At 28.1% G+C, this 18697-nt stretch overlaps 1 protein-coding gene across 3 annotated transcripts in view; it reads right to left on the bottom strand.

Moving 5' to 3' along the window:
- Nucleotides 1–18697, bottom strand: part of LOC136980822 (atrial natriuretic peptide receptor 1-like) — a 294166-nt gene that overhangs the window by 184012 nt on the left and 91457 nt on the right. Inside the window, exon 1 of one of the 3 annotated variants that reach the window (XM_067277017.1) lies at nt 13922–13991. The exons of 1 other annotated variant lie outside the window; for it this stretch is intronic. Coding sequence is in view for 1 of the 2 variants with exons in the window: in XM_067277016.1 (XP_067133117.1) it covers nt 3332–4019 (688 nt within the window). In the remaining variant the exon portion in view is untranslated. Of the gene's footprint in view, nt 1–3331; nt 4132–13921; nt 13992–18697 lie in introns of those variants that run through there. One more of the 3 variants, XM_067277016.1, reaches the window with a different exon arrangement.

The following is an 18697-nucleotide window of genomic DNA, read 5'->3' as shown; positions in this document are numbered from 1 at the left end:
ATTAAACTATATTTTTGATGTAATTTCTGTCTTTAATGCGAGAATTTTAATCCCTAAAATACAAGTAGCGTTATTACGAGGTTAATGAATTTTTTTTTTTTTTAAATAAATAAGATGAAAATTTCATCGGATACTACTCACAATAATTTAAAAATACTTAATAAAACAGAAAAAATAATTTAGAAGTATATAAAATAATTATAACACTATTTATTTGGCACGTTTGTTCATAAAAGTTTTTATACTAAGATTAAAAATAAAGCATTTTTTATAAACTTTATACGCAATCAAATTTCTTATAAGGTAATAAAATTTTCTGTTTTCTGAGTAATCTATATCTCAGGTAAAGTTATAAATTTACAATAAATGTAGTTATTACTTTTTCGGACATAATTCAGAATCATAAAAGAATTATGACCTAATTAAATCCAGAAAATATAATAATATTAAATATTTTTTTTATAATATTTAACTTACTTAAATCTTTTCTTTAATGATTCATCGGTTTTTAGCTAAAATTAATTTTATAGTATAAAAGTTAAAAGAAAAATATGCGAAATACACGTAAAATTTTAAGAGAAAATAGTTATTTATGTTTATAATTATAAAAAAAAATTTAGAATATAACAAGTGGTCGTAATTGAAGTATAACAACTCCTGTGTCTTTTGTCAAAATTTCTGAAATTTTGCAGGGGGGAGGGTTGTGTATTAAGGGATTGATGCTGTTAAATTTCGGTGGACAAAGGACGAGGAGATAGGGAATAAAAGGAGGTTATGTGTCATATCTCAAATGGAATCGGACTTAATGAAGATTTTACTCGCATTTACAATTTTTTTTTTCTTTTTATAAAACTCATCTCTACTCTGAAAATTAAGCTTTTCATAACTTTATAATAATTAATAATATAAAAATTGTTAAAAATAAAATCTGATAACAAATGGCATCGTACAATATTTTAACTTTTTTGCAGGAAAGTTACTCAACTCTTTTCTGGATTTTTATAGAATGCAATCAAATTTAGTATTGTATCATCTCGGAACACGAGGAAATATTTGTGTAAAAGAAAAAAAAAAACTAAAACTCACCATGGCACTTTTGTGTTTCAAGTAACGAAAAAGCAGTTTTTTGTTTGTATAAGCATATTGAATACAGCCAAGTTCTGAGTATAAAAGTGGCCACAACTGTTGAATATCATTGTTATCATCAGTTTCGACGGCCGTCACTTTGACGCATTTCTTGTGAAAATATTTTATGGAAACAACGACAATGCTAAGGCTACACTTTGGAAAATTCGCCGTAGTCCATAGACTTTCCAAGCTCTGAGAAGAACAATAATTCGATTTGAGGAAACTGGAGTTATGGGCATTTAACTCTGTCGAGATCACAAAACTACAACGTAAAGTGTACAGCAATTAAACATATTCTATGGAAAAGGGTATACTGTACTGTGAAAGTTGGTTTATTATTATTCATATAAAATTAGCCACAATCAGCTTAATAGACAGGATAATTTGTTCTTTCTTAGAAGATCCTGAGAAGCGAGGAGATACATCATCTCAGTGGAACAGTGACCATCGTAACTATTATATTTAGGCCAATGAAAACCCTCTCGTTCCAAGTCCCATGTCGATTCCATTGCACTTTCTAAAGTTACAGTCTGACGTAGATTCACATCCACATATTTCCCTGCACAATTCTTCGAAGAAGCTCGTTCCGATGGACCTGTGACATACTCTGTGACAGCCCACAGATACCGAGAGATGTTCGATACTTTTCTTTCATCCCACTGCAACAGGATATTGCCTTGAGACCATCTTCATGAAAAATCAGTCTCTATTTCTAACAGCGTACAGATATTTACGCTAAATTTCACTAATAATAGTAATTAGTGGGGCGCTTTCTACTGGCTAGCCGTCTTGTTCTCCAGACCTACAGCCTTGTAAGTTTTAGTTATGAGAATGCTTAAAAATTTGGTTTATCGAGGAACAATGTGTAAATTTGGCAACCTTGAAAGACAAGCCGAATTTAAGTCGACCGTTGAACACACTGTTCATGGCTTTCAGATTTTACAATTTCAGGATGCGGACCAAATTGAGCAGTAACTGCTGCATCTCTGTAGCATGATTGTCTTTTATAAATAAAACGTTTGTTACTTGCAGCTCCTAAGTGCCTTAGGGGAGAGTTTTCGTACTATTTTAATTAATTTATTTATTTTTGGAAATATCGGTTGCATTTTGACTGCTAAATCTCTCTCTAGACAGGTTTGAATAAAGGTACTTTAATTAAGATCATCCTGTATTTATAACTGCCTCATTAAAAGTTTATAAATACGAATTTTAATGATGATACGCTTATTATTTAAAAAAATAAAGAAAGAAAACTTTACGTAATATATGAAACTTATTCGACGTAATTATAACTGTAGTAAAATTTAAGATTAAGTAAGAGACTTAAGTGAAAGTCGAAACGTATGTAAATTAATGATACGCTGGCCCCATATATTTATAAGAAATTACTTCTTATATAAGCAAACCAATGCTTATGTAACAATTCATAAAGTATACATAATAAACATTTAATAATTTAAGAACTTATATAAGAAAAACTGTAAACGTATTCAAGAATTTTAACTTATACTCATTAAATTTATTTGAGAATTCATGAAAATTTATATAGAAAATATAAGCTTATTATGAACTTTTATTCATTTACGAGCAGAAGAAAATTACTAGTTAGCAATATTTTCAATTATAGACACGAATAACACAGCAAATGTTCCCAGATATAATTTGCATTTAAGTTTCATACACAATACGATCTCACGATGCTGTCAACGTGATGTATCTTGGGAATGTGGAAAGTTAACAACGACTAATTTCAACCTCATGAATTTTGCTTCAAGTAATTTTCCACTTTCAGAAGACACAAAGTTACACTATTTGAGTAATTAACAACTATTTTTATATGTAAAAAGTTAAATAACAATTTTATAGTGAATGATATAGTCTAACCAAAATCTATTGTAAATACATAATAAAATTATTTTAAAATTTAAATAAAATGATTCATTTTATATAATAAAAATTTTTAAAAATAAAAAAAAACGAACTTACAAATGATTAAGTGCTTCCGTTTAAATTTCCATAAAAATAAGAATTTTTAAGAATTATTCCAATGTTTTTTTTTACAAATCGATATATTAAATAAAACTTTTACAATGTTTATCGATTTTTATATATTTTAAAATATAAAAATTTTGGAAAATTTATATAGATTATATATATATTAATAACCTTAAATCATATAAGTAAAAACGGGAATTATACTTACTTCTTGCATTCTTAGAAACATCAATTAAGATTTGCCTATAATTAATATCTTCCTTGGTTTCATCGAAACCACGATGATAATTCTTACTACCCAAAGCTGTAAATAACGCACCTAAAGTAAAATAACAATCCGAATGACCGTGTATACGCTCTTCGAAATTATGAAACAGTAAAGCCACAACTTTCCAATTAAACTTTTTCAACACTTGCAAGAATATCAAACCAATCTGAGAATAAGATCCATTCATTCTAGTCAAGAGGCGATAATGAGGTTCCTTAAAGTCAAAATTATCATTCTGTCCGGCCGAAGTTAGAAGAGGAACGTTCCAAACTGTAGTATAACGCGCCACAGGAGCCAAAACGTAAGGACAGTGAGGTCCTAAAAAGACATCGGCGCTATCCCTTATGTATAAGTCAAAAGCGGCGAGTGGACCGTAAGTAGAAGAACATTGAGTATCTCTGTATAATACCTGTATTTTTCTTCCGTTAAGAATTCCATTATAGCCTTGTTTTTCTAAAGTTCTAACTGCGTAAAGTACACTGGGTAAAGTTTTTTGAAGAGAAAATGGATAAGTATCGTTGGCAGGCGATAAAACAACAAGATTCACCGTTCTTGTTAAATCGTTTTCGTTCCTACTTGTTTTTTCAGCTGCTGAGTTTGTTAACAGAAGCAGTAGTAGCACTTCCATAGCAAAATTATAGATCGGACATTTCGATGGAGCCACCAAAGTGATGTATACAGTTCGTTCACCATACCACTGATATTAAAGCAGCGATGCTGGCTCCCTCTAAAGGAACGTCAAGAAATTATCGAATATTATAAGATTTACAAAGTATCCACTCGTAAAGTATAAAGAAATAAAGACAAAACACCTTAAAAATCAATAATCATTTAATATAACTCTTCAACAAACTTAAGCAATCGCTAGTCATGTGACAATATCAAACGATAAAAGTTCTTATTATTACTTATTGATGGAGTTTAACAGTATAAAAATTCTTTTAATTTTTATTTTATAAAATATATAAAAGTAAACATTTATAACTTCACTCTGTATACATACATAACATATATATTTTTATTACTTTAAAAATTCTTAAAAGTTTTTGAATGTAAACCGTTTTATATCTGTATACATATATAACACACACATAAACATATCTTTGTGTATTATATATTTGATTTTATAGTTTTATTCTACTATTCACATCAGGAATTGTAAATTTATAGATATTAAATCGTATTATAAATAATATATAATATGTAATATTAATTTATTATTATTATTTTTATTTTTATTCCTTTACTAAAGAATGTGAAAACCGCACTTAAAATCAATAAATGTTTCTATTTTGATTTTCTTTTTCAAACAATAACATTATCTCTTATACTTACTTTACATTATGTCTTGAAGATTTTGTAGTTTAACTTTATAAGTACAGCAATTGAATAAACTTAAACAATTATTATTATATACAGTATTATGTATTTATGTATATTTATTGTTTAATTATATTCAGGTATTCGTGATTTTTTTTATTTCTATTATTATAGATTGCTTCAAATCTCATCTTCATAAAAAAAAACAAAAATCAAGTAAACGAATATAAGAAATATTTCATGTTATGCAAATTGCATACTTATATTTGACCTTATTTATCTCATGTAATTATATAAATATCATTTTCTTACGTAAAATCGATGCAAAAAGTTATAAATATAGCAATAACTTCTATTAATTGTTGAATTATTTACAAAAAAAAAGCATTATTGTTATAGAACAGATTTATTGTAAGCAAAAATCAATATTAGGACGATGTTTCCATAACCACATTTATAATTAATATAGATGAATAATTTTATGTTATAACTCAATGTCATGGCATCATGGTTGAAATTTCAATAACTTAATTTGAAATTTTATAGTCCGTGATTATGGAAACTGTTAGTTTCAGTTGACTTATTTCATAAATGAAGTGAACTATTAATTTAATTATACTAACAAACTGCAAACTTATATATAATCATATATTTCTCCCCCCCAAAAAAATAATAACAACAAAATTCTTTCGCAAGACTCTATTGCATCTTAAGCAGAATTACCCATAAATTTTGATCCTATAAGAAGGTTCCACTATGGGCTCTCACCATGTGCCCTCTGAAATTAAAGGACACTTTTTCCTATCCACTTCTGGGAGTAGCTATGAGTCTAAGTAAGGCTTTATATGGGCCATATTGCATATTACAAATTGAATATTACATAATGAAAAGCAACAAATAATTTTTATGCGCAAAGTTTTTTTTAACGATTAGTAAATTGTCTCATTACTAATTTATGCAGAACCGATAGTTAAAGAGTAATCTGTGGGTTGTTTAATGAATTAGTATTCTATGAATTAGCAAACATCGGATAATGACTCAATTAGTGGTTCTGGTTAAATTAGCAATGGGGCAATTTAAACTCAAGGCTAATCGTTGCAATGTAAATTAAAATAAAATCTAGTAAATTGAGTTCAAAGGAAACTTCGACAGAATAAATCTGATGCAATTTCAAACGGAAAAGCAGCTACACAATCAAAATAATAGCTCCAGTGTACAAAATTTAACATTAAATTTATTTAAATTTTGGATAATATCTGGTACTTTCATTTGTATGATTTATATTAATTTCAATTATTCATCTTTTAAGAAGGAATTTAATATGCCTGTTATTTAATATAAAATTTTGTTATAAAAATGACTATGCTCTATCACGTAATGCTATTAAATAAAAATATATTTGTGGAATAAATCTAAGGGAAAAGAAACAGATAAACTCAGGAGCAATAAAATATATTGAAAACATAATTAACACGTAATTATAAAAATTTATTGTTGGTTTATCTGTATCTGAAGATAATTTAAGCGTCATTAAAGAAAAATATTGGGAGAATCTTGGGTAACCTAAAGCCATTGTTTTACATTAGCAAAAAGCGAGGACAGAATCTAAATCTGGTGATTAAGTCAGGCCATTTCTAGTGGAACAAAATGACGAGGAAAGAGCGCGATTTTTCCTTTTAATGAATGTTTTCGGTTAAATTACTTACGGATCAACGAGAATGCAGTGTAATTTCACTGATTGGACACACAATTTATTATCATTTTATTTTTATTCAATGGCAATTCGATTGTAAATGGCCAACAATAAGTTAGAATGACCAGAAACCATTTCGAGTAACCAGAAACACAATGAAAAATCTTATAATTATAGCAAAATGTATTAAATTATAATATTTTGCTAGAATTATTAATTTTTACAACGAGAAATATTACACGTTACCATGAAATATAAAATAATTTTAGTACTTTAAAGCATAAGCTATAACAAGTCTAATTGTGTGTGAATTTTCAAATATATTATCCATAGGAAAAAAAGATATTAAACATAATATATCTTAGCGATAAAAAGTTATTTACAATTGAAAAATTAATGACTTTGCTAGTAAAGAATTTATAAATCAAATTTTAGAAACATAAGCAGTTTTTATATCATATATTTGATAGAATAATAATTTTAAATTATTAATGATAATATTAAATTAATTAATTAAAATTTAAAAAAATCATTTGTCATTATCTTATTACTTTCTAGATAAATAAATACATAATTTTTGCTTCCTAAGCTAAATTATTGGGCTTCAATTTGAAAAAATTGTAGACGTATAAATTCCAATTGTCTTTCTGTCTGTCTGTCCTTCCTTATTCTCAAGAACGATATTAGAGGGATGAAAGTCGAAACCGTATATGGAAGCCGTAGGAGCATTAAGCTCTGATTAAATATATAGTAACTTCCGGTATAGATGGAAAGTTACGTGATTTCAATTCCAAAATTCTCCCCCATAACGGCGTTACACAAATGACTGACATGACTCTTCTGTTTTTAGGAAAAGTATAACGTACAGGGGCTAATAATTTGATATCCAAATAAAACAAACAAACGTATTAATTTTTAAATAATGTATTTTTATTCTTGTGATGTTATTATGGAGTTTATTTTGTATCGTTTTTATCAGTATCTTAAGTTATGGATGGCATTGCCATATGTACACAAAATAAATAAATAAATAAATCGATAAATATTCTATCTTAAAGAATATTTTGAATTATAGAAACAAGACTAATTATAGTATTGAAAATTTTACTAAAAATTTTCATTCCCATAAAATCAAATAAAATTAATAAATTCAATTACTGATTCAGCATCAAAAAATTGGAAATATATTTCTAAAAATCAAGAAAATTCTTTATATTAAAATGGAACGAAACAAAAATAAATGTAATAGATATATCAAATAATTCCATAACTATATTTGTAAGAAATATATCTTTAATTTTTTAAATTATTATATTTTTTGTAATGCAATTAACACAAGAGAATATATCATGTAAGTTATTGTGATATTACAGATGTCATCTTTCCATTAACATAAAATATATTGTCTTAGAACTTTCGAATAGAACCAATAAAAGAGAATTTAGTGCTATATTCTCGATAATATTGCATCTAAAGGATTTATTTTATGATTTTAGCTGATTATCGTGTAGCCAAGGTTTATATTCAACTTCTGATAATGTAGCTCTTTAAATTATCTTTTAAATATTATAAAACTTTGTAATTAAATGGCATTTATAGATAGAAATACCATAAATTTCAATCAGGGAACAAACCTTAAAAGTAATAAATATATCTATAAAAATAATATATTAAACAGTTAAAATGTAATGTTTATTAAATTAATTTTTAAATTTTACTTTATTAAAAATTCTATAATTAATGATAAAAATTTCCTTAAGTTAATTAATTATATTTTAATTTATAATTAAACTTACACAAATAAAACGAATAATTAATATATATATTAATGTTTTAACTAAATAAATTAAATTTAAAAGACTTAATTTAGTAATTTAGATGAGTTTTAAACAGTAATTTTATATTTAAAAAAATGGAGCTAAAGAACCTTGATATTACATTTTCCTAAATAGAGCAACCCCCATAAAGCGCCAGTAATACTCTTCTCATAAATACGAATTAGTGAATCTTTCAGTATCTGTTAAATGGTTATTAACACATTAACGTGTGTGGACAATATTCCTACACATCATTTCCATTGTTTGAAGTACTTCAGTTTAGCGCCGCACTCGATTTAGTGGCAATTTCAAAAGGAAACAAAAGAAAGCACTAAATGGAAGTTACGCTGTATTACAAATATTTTATTTAATATCTACGACAATTTGTTTTCTAATAAAATGTACTTCTACAAGTCACTTGAACGTAAAATATGATTTTAATAGCTTCTACAGAACTTTATCAATAATATATCATGTCTCATTGATGAATTATTCTTGTATTTTTCCAATAACAATATGAATTGTTTGATTTATTTACCTCTGAATAACGACAACCGACGAGGACGTGGAGGTTATTTGTATTCATTTCAACAAGAGACGTTCCTGAACCTCGGTTTAGAGGTGGCCGCTATTGGGAGGTTCGACTGTATTTAATGCTTTCCTTTTCAATTTGTGTTTCGAATAAATGAAGAAAATATATCAAACTATGAAAGTTTTCTCGTTTATAAGATGGAAAAAATATTCAGCCTTTGATGATAAAATTTTCTATTGAATTTTTTTTTTTTTTATGAAGAAACTTCCATCCCGAAAATCAATAAATTCGATCGAAAATATTTCCTACAACCAAAAATCCCTTTTATTTTATTTAAATTTTATTACTATTATTAAAAAAGAATTATTAAATATTTATAATTTTATTTAAAAATATTTAATTTATTCATTAAAATGTATTTGAATATAAAGAAAAATATATATATTTTAAAATTTTATTTTCAATATTTTCCGGGCGTGTTTGTTTTCTTTTTTATTGAATATCATACATTAATCGATATTGAATTTTTGATAGAATTTTACAAAAGGAAGAAAAAAATTTTAATAAATATTTTTCCTGCGAATTGAACTGAAAGCAATAAGAAAATGCGCACATTTATTAATACAATAAATAAAAATAAAGTTTCAAATTTAATTTTAAATTATTTTAAAAGTTGAAATTTTTAAACAGGTTTTACATTATAATAAAATATATTCATTATACAATCGAACCTTTAATAACGGACACGTTTTCTAAATGCGTACAAATAACCTCCATAAAGTGGCCACCTCCGAACAACGGCCACTTTTTATATTCTTGTCAGTGGACGTTGTTCAGAGGTTTGATTGTAGCCCTGTAATGTTATTATTTCTTAAAATCGATCCCTATTAGAAAAATATTTTAATTAAATTTATTTAATTATTTAATAAAAATACTGAATAATTAACGTGTTTTATTTATGTGTAAATTAATTAATTTATCAATTAATTAAACTTATTACATATAATATATAGTTATGTTGTATAGAAGTTAAACACCAGATGGCAGTTGTTACCTGTAAACATATATAAAGTGTTATCAAGTGTAAGACTCATCCCTATATTATTTTTGTGTTTTTCTTAGAATTAATTACGATAAAGTTATTATAGTAATAATTTATTAATTTTAAAGTTGATATATTCATTATTTACGCATATTTATGACCCTAATTTCTTCATACACTTCAATATCATAAAGATAAAACATGTATTAAACAATGTGTACGTAACTTTATCATACCTTTATTATATAATAAAGATATTTATTATATTTATCTTCATAAATATGATCAGGGACAGAGACGGATCCGAGCTCTCCACAAACCATAAAAATATATGAATAAAATCAATAAAAATAGTTTTCTCGTCATCTAAGTTTTGGAAAATTCTGTCTTATCTCTTATATAAAGGGTTAAATTTTGGAAAGCCGCTTGCATACGGAGCCCAAATCAAATCAATCCTGCTATCATCCTCTCGATTTGGTCTTTACATGTCGTCCGGAAGGGGCAAAACGAACAAACTGTCCTGGGCCCTGAGGTATTTGAGGCCTCTATACAATATTTTTTTTATTTGTTTTTGGTGAAGTACCTCTCAGGCCTTCGTATCCCTTTCGGAAGCTCTGTTACATATCGCTTATTGTTATAATAAGGATTTAATAACATTTGTTTCATAATCTATGATAACGGTGGCAATTTTAATGTTGATACTTATATAAAAATTAATAGAATGTCTGTATCTATTTATAAATGAGGCCGTTGTCACCTAAGAAGTCTAGTCGATTTAGAATGTAATGGGATAAGGCAGAGGTGGGAAACCTTTTTACTATTAGAGGCCACATTTAAATTAGGCAGCAATAAGAGAGGCCGCATAAGCTGATTGACCTAAGAAAGTGACTTTTGTGAAATTATTATAGTTTTTCTATAGATTTAACAATTTATTGCATTATATAGAAAAAATAAAATATAATACTACAAAATTTTAAATATAATATACATATAAAATATTATAAAAAAATACAATAAAAAATATTTTTTTATTCACTAAGTTAGTGACTTATTTGGCTTTGTTTTTTGTTTGACAGTAATTGTATATTTGGATCAAGCTGCAATCTCTTAAATATAGTTTAGTTCATTCTTATTGCAACTTGGGGGCGCTAAAAACTGTTTAAAAAATTAACATTGAGTGTCCAAGTCTGAAACGGATGGTCTGTGGGCCAGAGCCTAGCTCATGCGTGTTAGAGTCCGTTTCAGACTAGTATTCTGACGTCATGTTACAATATGACTGTCTTTGGCGGAATTTTTCGCGCAACTGTCATGGCGTTGATGTACAATAGTTGTTTGAAACGAACTCTACCATTTTGTACTAGGTGGCAAAGGGCCGCACAAGAACCTCGCGGAGGCCGCATGCGGCCTCGAGGCCGCAGGTTCCCCACCTATGGGATAAGGCAATAATACACATGGATGATTTTCAAACTAGGCAGTGCCTCTCGGAAGGATTTTCTATGGGGAAACTGGTCCACACTTAGGTGTTAGACAGGTGAAAATACGGAAAAATTCACATGGACAGTCCGTTGGGCAGGCATGAACCAAAGTTTAATGGTTTTCTTCACTCGATCACTGGTGGGTGTAGCCTTTATTTTCGATAATATTGAAGTTTTGGTACCCAATAGCGACAGAATGCTTACGTATATTTAAACATTAAACAGCATGTAAGCACCCATGAAACTAATATTGAATAAGTATGCAAGTAAGACTTTCGAATACGTCACAAAAAATAAATTTTATAACTATTAAAACTTTTTAAAGAAATATATGCATAAAGCTAATAATTTAATTTCAAATACAATGAATTCCACTTAATTGGGTCACCGATCAATTGGGTCAACCGTTTATTTGGGCTAAAATGAAGAGAACAGAAACAAATCAATGTATTTAATGTAAATTGGTACAGATTATTTGAACGTACTCGCCGCTTATTTGAGACATTAACGTTAAGATCGTAATTGAACGGCAAATTGTAAAGGATTTTGCATTTAGTTGCATCGCAATTAAATCAGTTATCATAAGTTGCGCTGTAGAATAGGTTTAAAGTAAAAAAATGCTATTCTATTGATACTGTTCTCAAATTTGCTACGTCAAAAAGTTAGGGTAAAACAGAAATAAAATAATTTAGGTGTCTTTTTGATTTAGTCCGGCTACCCAAACTTTCTTGGGTAGACGGAAGAAATCAGGAGGTTCCTGGTAGAAACTGTGGTAAGCAGTAAGTAAGCAAACCAATGGCATAATCCGTTTCACATGTAAGAGATCGTACACGTTAGTTTGCTTGCGTAGGTGCTTGTCACCTAGATGTATTCCAACTGAAAGGCAAGGTCGCCAAATTAGGCTACTTATAGCTAGTTTGGACTATTAAAAATTTTTAAAAAATGCAATATCTTTTGTCATGTAGCTAGTTGCTATTTCTTTGGCTATAGAACCTGTATTTGGCGGTATATTGGACTAATAAAATTTATAAGCTTGTTTATCATCATTTAGATGAAAATACGCACTAAGTATTGTGGGAAAGTGCAGTGTATTCTATCCTGATGCTTTCTCACTTTTACTTCTGGTGTTTTTCGAAGATTGTAATAAAATGAACAACATTTTGTCTGTAGTTAATTTATTTTTAATAAATATTTCATTTTTTACGGCTTATTCTCATAGTTTGGCCGCTTAATTGGAAAAATGATCTGTTCACCACTGTACCCAATTAAACGGAATCTACTGTACTATTTTTAAACAATTAATTTCGGACTTTTAAGCTTACTTTTCTCTTGTGAATTAAACAAAGTTATTAAATTACAATCTTGCTCAAAATTTTACTTTAAAAAATAAATTTTACCAGATAATAAAGTACAGCGAAACCTGTCTAAAACGGAAAAAAAAACTTCGGTACCGCGCGATTCCAGTTTACACAGGCTTTACTGTAATTCAAATTTTTATGCTTTAATACAGTAATTTTAGAAATTTATCCAGCAAATAATTTGATATTGAGCAATTTGAAAATTGCAGCCCAAAAATAGAATATAAACGTAGAATAATATTAAATTTGGAATTGATTTAATGAAAGGATTAAACTATAATTGGAAATTGTCGAAATTATCTTAAGTGTGATCTCGTTGTGAAATACGATAATAGAATTGCATATATAATGTTTATGCAATAGGAGTATAATCGACAGGATTACAGCATGACTTAAAGCAATCCCTTATATTTAGTTTGTAAGAGGTATATAGGCCTATACAGCATGGTCACGCTAATCCGAACTAATTGAGACAAGTGGTAAGCAGTTCGGATTAATGAAAAGTTAGGATTAACGGGGATATTGTGCTTACGTTTTGAGGCTAATTTTACTGTTGTAAAATACTTTACAGCAGCAAATAGCGGTTAGAGTTTTTTGAAGTCAAATATGATCACAAAAAGAATGAGTAGTAATGTTCACAACACGTGACTTGTGTTCACTTTGCACGTGAGATCCAAGTGTGCGGTGACAAGTCTATTATTTTAATTAAGGAAATGTCAGGAAACGTTCTGATGGTTAAATTTACCTATGGCGGACAAAATGGCGGCTCGTCTCTGAATCCAGCAAACAGAAGAAAGAAAATCGTGGGGACGCACGTTCTAACCTAACCGAACCTATTCTAATAAATTACCAAAATTATTACCAATCAAATTATTAGAATAGGTTAGGTTAGGTTAGGTTAGGTTAGGTTAGAACGTGCTTCCCCACAGTTTCCTTTCTTTTGTTTGCTGGATTCAGAGACGAGCCGCCATTTTGTTCACCATAGGTAAATTTCACCGTTCTGATAACAACGAGTTCTGATGACAAGGAGTTCGGTTTGGCGCGACCGTACTACTATATATATATATATGAATGACATAATTTTAAAATTTAAGAAATTCTTTTTTTCTATTATATATTTAAGATGAATTTAGAGAGACACGTGGTAGTCTCTCTGACATGTCTCTACATCCTGTTACAATAAATTTCCTATTACAATAAATAATAAGTGATATATAACTGCATAGAAACGTCTAGCAATCACACACGAAAATATATGTTAATTTTTTACCATAAATTAAGCAAAATACTTACGTAATTAATGTCTTACAGAAGCCAAAACCGTGTTACTAATAATGATATTGACATAATTTGCATATGTAATCACCAAGATAATCTACAAGTAATAAACGTCAGTTATAAATTATATAAAAGCGGTCCAAAATATATAATTTTTAGATATAATAAAGATAATTTCTGATTTTAATCAAACTACAAACAAAATCAAGTTTAATTTGTGTCGGGTACCATAAAAAAATGCACATTTTTGGTACATGGGTTCAATCCGTATATAATGACGTCTAATTAGTTTAATATCTAAGAATGGAGAAAAGATTAAGAAACGAAATTTAGCATGGTATTTCGTATATAAAGGACATTAATGTTATTAAATTTTGATGGTTAAAGGTCGAGGGAGTGGGGAGATAGAGAGGGGGTCATACGTCATATCTCGACTGTGGTAGAATTTAATAAAAATTTTACTCAGTATCAGAATTTAACTCATCTTTACTAAAAAATTAAGCCTTTTTTACCTTTTTGTGGTAATTAATAATATAAAGTGTTTTATTATAATAGAGCCATACACAATTTTAAATGTTTTTGTCGTGAAAGTTACGCAACTCGTTGCTGGATTTTAAACATGTTTTTATTTAATCTATTGAATTCGTAGAGAAAAATTTTATTTACTTATTCGTTGTTGCATTGGCTTTTTATTTTGTTGCCTTTATTTCTAGACATCTGTTGGTTTCTTTTCTGGTTGTGCCGAATCTGCTGAAACTTAATTATTTATTTTAATCAATTTTTGATATTTCTTATAAAAAATATCTTTAAAAATAAAACTATTTTCGTGATTTCAATAGAAAGTAAACTTAAATCTGGAACGCAATTGAAGTTTAGTTGTTTATTTATGTATTATTTTTTGCCATAAACAGAATTACGAAAGTAACAATACAATAGCAAAGGACATTAAACTCGACTGTATATCTGTTTACTACTAAATCCTAATGTTATTTTGATTTTATTTTAAAAAAGGGCGTGTATAAATGACATAAATAAAGGAGAAATAGAAAAATTGTTGCATGTAGTAAATAACAATCTTCTCAACAAACTAAAAACTTATTATCTAAATTAACAGAAATGGATCTAACAATAAAATATTTTACTTTTTCCTTCTATTTTTAAGTTTTCTTTAAAAAGTCAATGTTTTCTAATATAAAAAGTCTTGATTTGTTTGAATTATACAGAATTGAATGAAAATTAAATGTAAATATAGCTTAAAAGAATATATTAATGAGTAAAAATATAAACGATGTGTTTAAAAAGAATATAATCAAGAGAAAATGCAAAATAAACAGGAAATTTTCATTTTGTATGCTTTTCAAGTGTGACTAGGTATTGTCCAAATGTAAGAACTACTTTTGAATTCATGAAGCACTCCCAAATTAAAATTGCATAGAAGCAGAATTCAAGAAGCATAATAGCATATTTATACTTCATATAATGTGCATGTATACGAACAAAATTAATTAATGCTTTATATATTAACGATCAAAATATCTTCAATACGAACTCCGCTTATTAAAATTATAAATTGCTTAATTTTAGTCCAGTTAATTACGTTGTTTATTAATAGATTTATTAATGCTGTTTCTATTGTAGAGAAGCTTCTGTTACCGTTTATTCCATAATTTTATTAAAATCTGTGTAGGGTATTTGTGAAGGGTTATTTATAATGCGCAATAATTTTATATTGTACTTTTTCTTATTTTAGTTTATTTTTTGTTTATTTTTCTGTTATTTTCTCGGTAAAACAGTTTTTAATTTTAACTAACCGTCTAGAAAAATCTATAATATTTACATAACATTGTGGAATTATTTCACTTATTATTATTATTATAACAGATTTTACTTTTCCGGTTATTATGGGTATGATGATCATTTCGACCACCCCTGATCTTTGAACTCCAGGAACCCAAGAATGTAAAAAACACCCTACAGAATTTGAGTCAGTACTTCAGTTTACACTCGTTTAATATCTTGTGTACACAAAAGAAGCCCCAGTTAACGTTCCTGTTAATGGTCTCTGTGAGTACCCATGTACTGTACATGGAATAAGGGTTGATAAGAAATCGTTGGTAAAGAGATAAAACAGTGCCTTTGCATTGAAAATTTCTTATTGTGTTCAAACTTTACAAATATCAGTGCAAACAAGTATATACAAATTGTAGCTCATTTTAAATATCACCGGTGGTCCAAGTAGATTAACAAACAAAAGTGCTTGAATCAAATCGCACAACTATACATTTCCACTGTCTTCCGCCTGTCTACCTGTATGTCCGTCCTTCGTTAATCTCGAGAAAGGAATTAGATAAGTGAAAATTAAGAACAGATATAGAAAGCTTAGGGCTGAAGACCCTGATTAAGTACTGCATATGAGAACATCAGGTCTGAAGAGGGAGTCACGCCACTTTTTTAGATTAAAAAATGATTAAAAATTGCATCCCGGCATTGTGATGTAACATAGCACAATAAATAATTGGTCATTTACATAAAATTTATTTTAAATTAGCAAAATAAATGTTCCATTTATATATTTCTCCCTGTCATATTTTATTAATTTATTATTTTTACATATAATTGGTTATATATATATAAAACTATATATGTTTACAGTGTTAGATATAGTGTTAAATAATTATATATATTATATATATTATAATTATTATTATTAAAATAGTGTTAAAACCTACAATTAAGACCTACTTTCGTTAATGCTTTAATTGGGTTCTAAATCTATGAAGAACGTGTAAGAAGAATACAAAGCTTAATATCTCTTTATGCTCAATATTATCACCCTATTTTATTTTTATTTTTAATTAATTCGGCCCTGAGGGCACTAAAAGTGTCTCTTTGTTCATACTTCTCGTGAGTTTGGCCAGGCCAAAATAGGACCGGCCGGATAGAGTTTTACATGATTTTTTATAGGCGTTCAGTCCCGCCATGAAGAATAACTGGGGAATATGAAATGTTTACTTGGATTTGATTCCGGATACCCCAGAGCGGTAGACTGATGCTTTGACATCGACCATCGATGTTAATAAACATTGATATCTTTATAGCATTCTAAATAATAAACGAACAATTATTGTGACATCGTCACAATCAACCTAAGTTTAACACTGTCTTACCCCTGTACAACATACTGATCCTGTTAACAATGAAGTCATGCAGTTCATTTAACTCCGTTCAGGAGGAAATATTTCAATTGAAATAACGTGATGTTCAGTCCAAACCGGTAGTTCGTAGATAGTCAATCAGGACCTCATCCCCTAAGCTTTCCATATCTGATCTCGACTTTGGTCTAACACCGTTTCCGAGATTAAAGAACAGACAGACAGCGACAGTGATAATTTATACATCTACAATTTTTTCAAAATGCAGCCCAATAAATAATTATTAATATTCGCTAAGAAGTTTTAATAAAATAAACGTTTTACATTAAAAAAACTGTTTAATTATTATTTTATTAATGTTTCATTACATAATTGTTACATTTATAAAATTACTTCGATAATACAAACGTGGATCAACAAGTAAGATGAAGTTCGCTTTAAAATATGAAAATAACATTACATTAAATACAAAAATTATACTATGTCCTCATTTTTGCTTCCCCGGCTGTTATATATAACAGAGGAAAAGTATGAAAATCGATCAAAAGACGACTCCCTCCAAGATTTTACATTTTTGAATTCAAGAGACCTTAAAACGTCGAGAAATACAAAAACATTCGGGGTTTTTTTCTGTATGGTTGGATGTTAATATGTGTGTGGAGGGGCACGATTTTGTTCACCCAATACAATGATTACTAATTCCTGTGTCTTTTGTCGACAATTTCCGAAATTTTGCAGGGAGATTCGTGCATTAGGAGATTGATGCTATTACGTTTTGGTGGTTAAAGTTCAAGACAGCAGGGATATAAAGAGGGATCATGCGTCGTATCTCCAGAAGGGTCGGTCCTAATGAAGATTTTACTCGTATTACATTACAATTTTTTTATAAAACTCATCTCTACCTTCAGAACTAAACATTTTACCATTTTATATTAATTAATAATATAAAAAGTTTTTAAAAGAAATATCATAACAGATGGTAACATACACAATTTAAATTGTATTGCCAGGAAAGTTACGCAACTCGTTGCTGGATTTTTATAATAAACCTCAAAAACACTAAGAAAATTGTCTGAATTATTAAACTATTTTCATACATGGTACCAATTAATGTAAATATAGAAGTTGAGATTTCCGAGAGAATCCTATTCTTTCGAACTTGAGACTATTTTTCTTGATATGTTTCCAAAGCGAAAAGTGAAGTATATTTTAAATTTTGAGTATTCTTTGTCGCTTTGTTAAGTGTAGTTATTTATTTATAGAAAAGTTGCATATCAATGTCCATTGGGCAAACGAAAGCTACGTCTTAGAATAACAATAAGAAACACTAAAATAACAATAAAAAGTAAGAATAAAAGTCATTCTAAAATACATATAAACACTTGTGTGTATATAGAATATATTGTAAGTTTTATACCTCAGTTTTAAGTACAAGTACAAATACATATACTAAAACGATAAGATATAAATTTCTTAATAGATTACTACGATGTTAGAATAATATCAAAGTATATAAAACTTTCCTTTTAATAAAAATTCTATAGTTTCTTTTTTTATTTTATATTTTATTTTAACATACGTGGTATTATAAATGAGCTTATTCTTTAATAAATTCCTTAACATCTATATATATATATAT

Source organism: Centruroides vittatus, unplaced genomic scaffold (genome assembly GCF_030686945.1).
Source record: "Centruroides vittatus isolate TY-2023 unplaced genomic scaffold, ASM3068694v2 contig_726, whole genome shotgun sequence".
NCBI classification, from domain to species: Eukaryota; Metazoa; Arthropoda; class Arachnida; order Scorpiones; family Buthidae; genus Centruroides; species Centruroides vittatus.
This window is presented reverse-complemented; position numbering and strand designations above follow the sequence as displayed.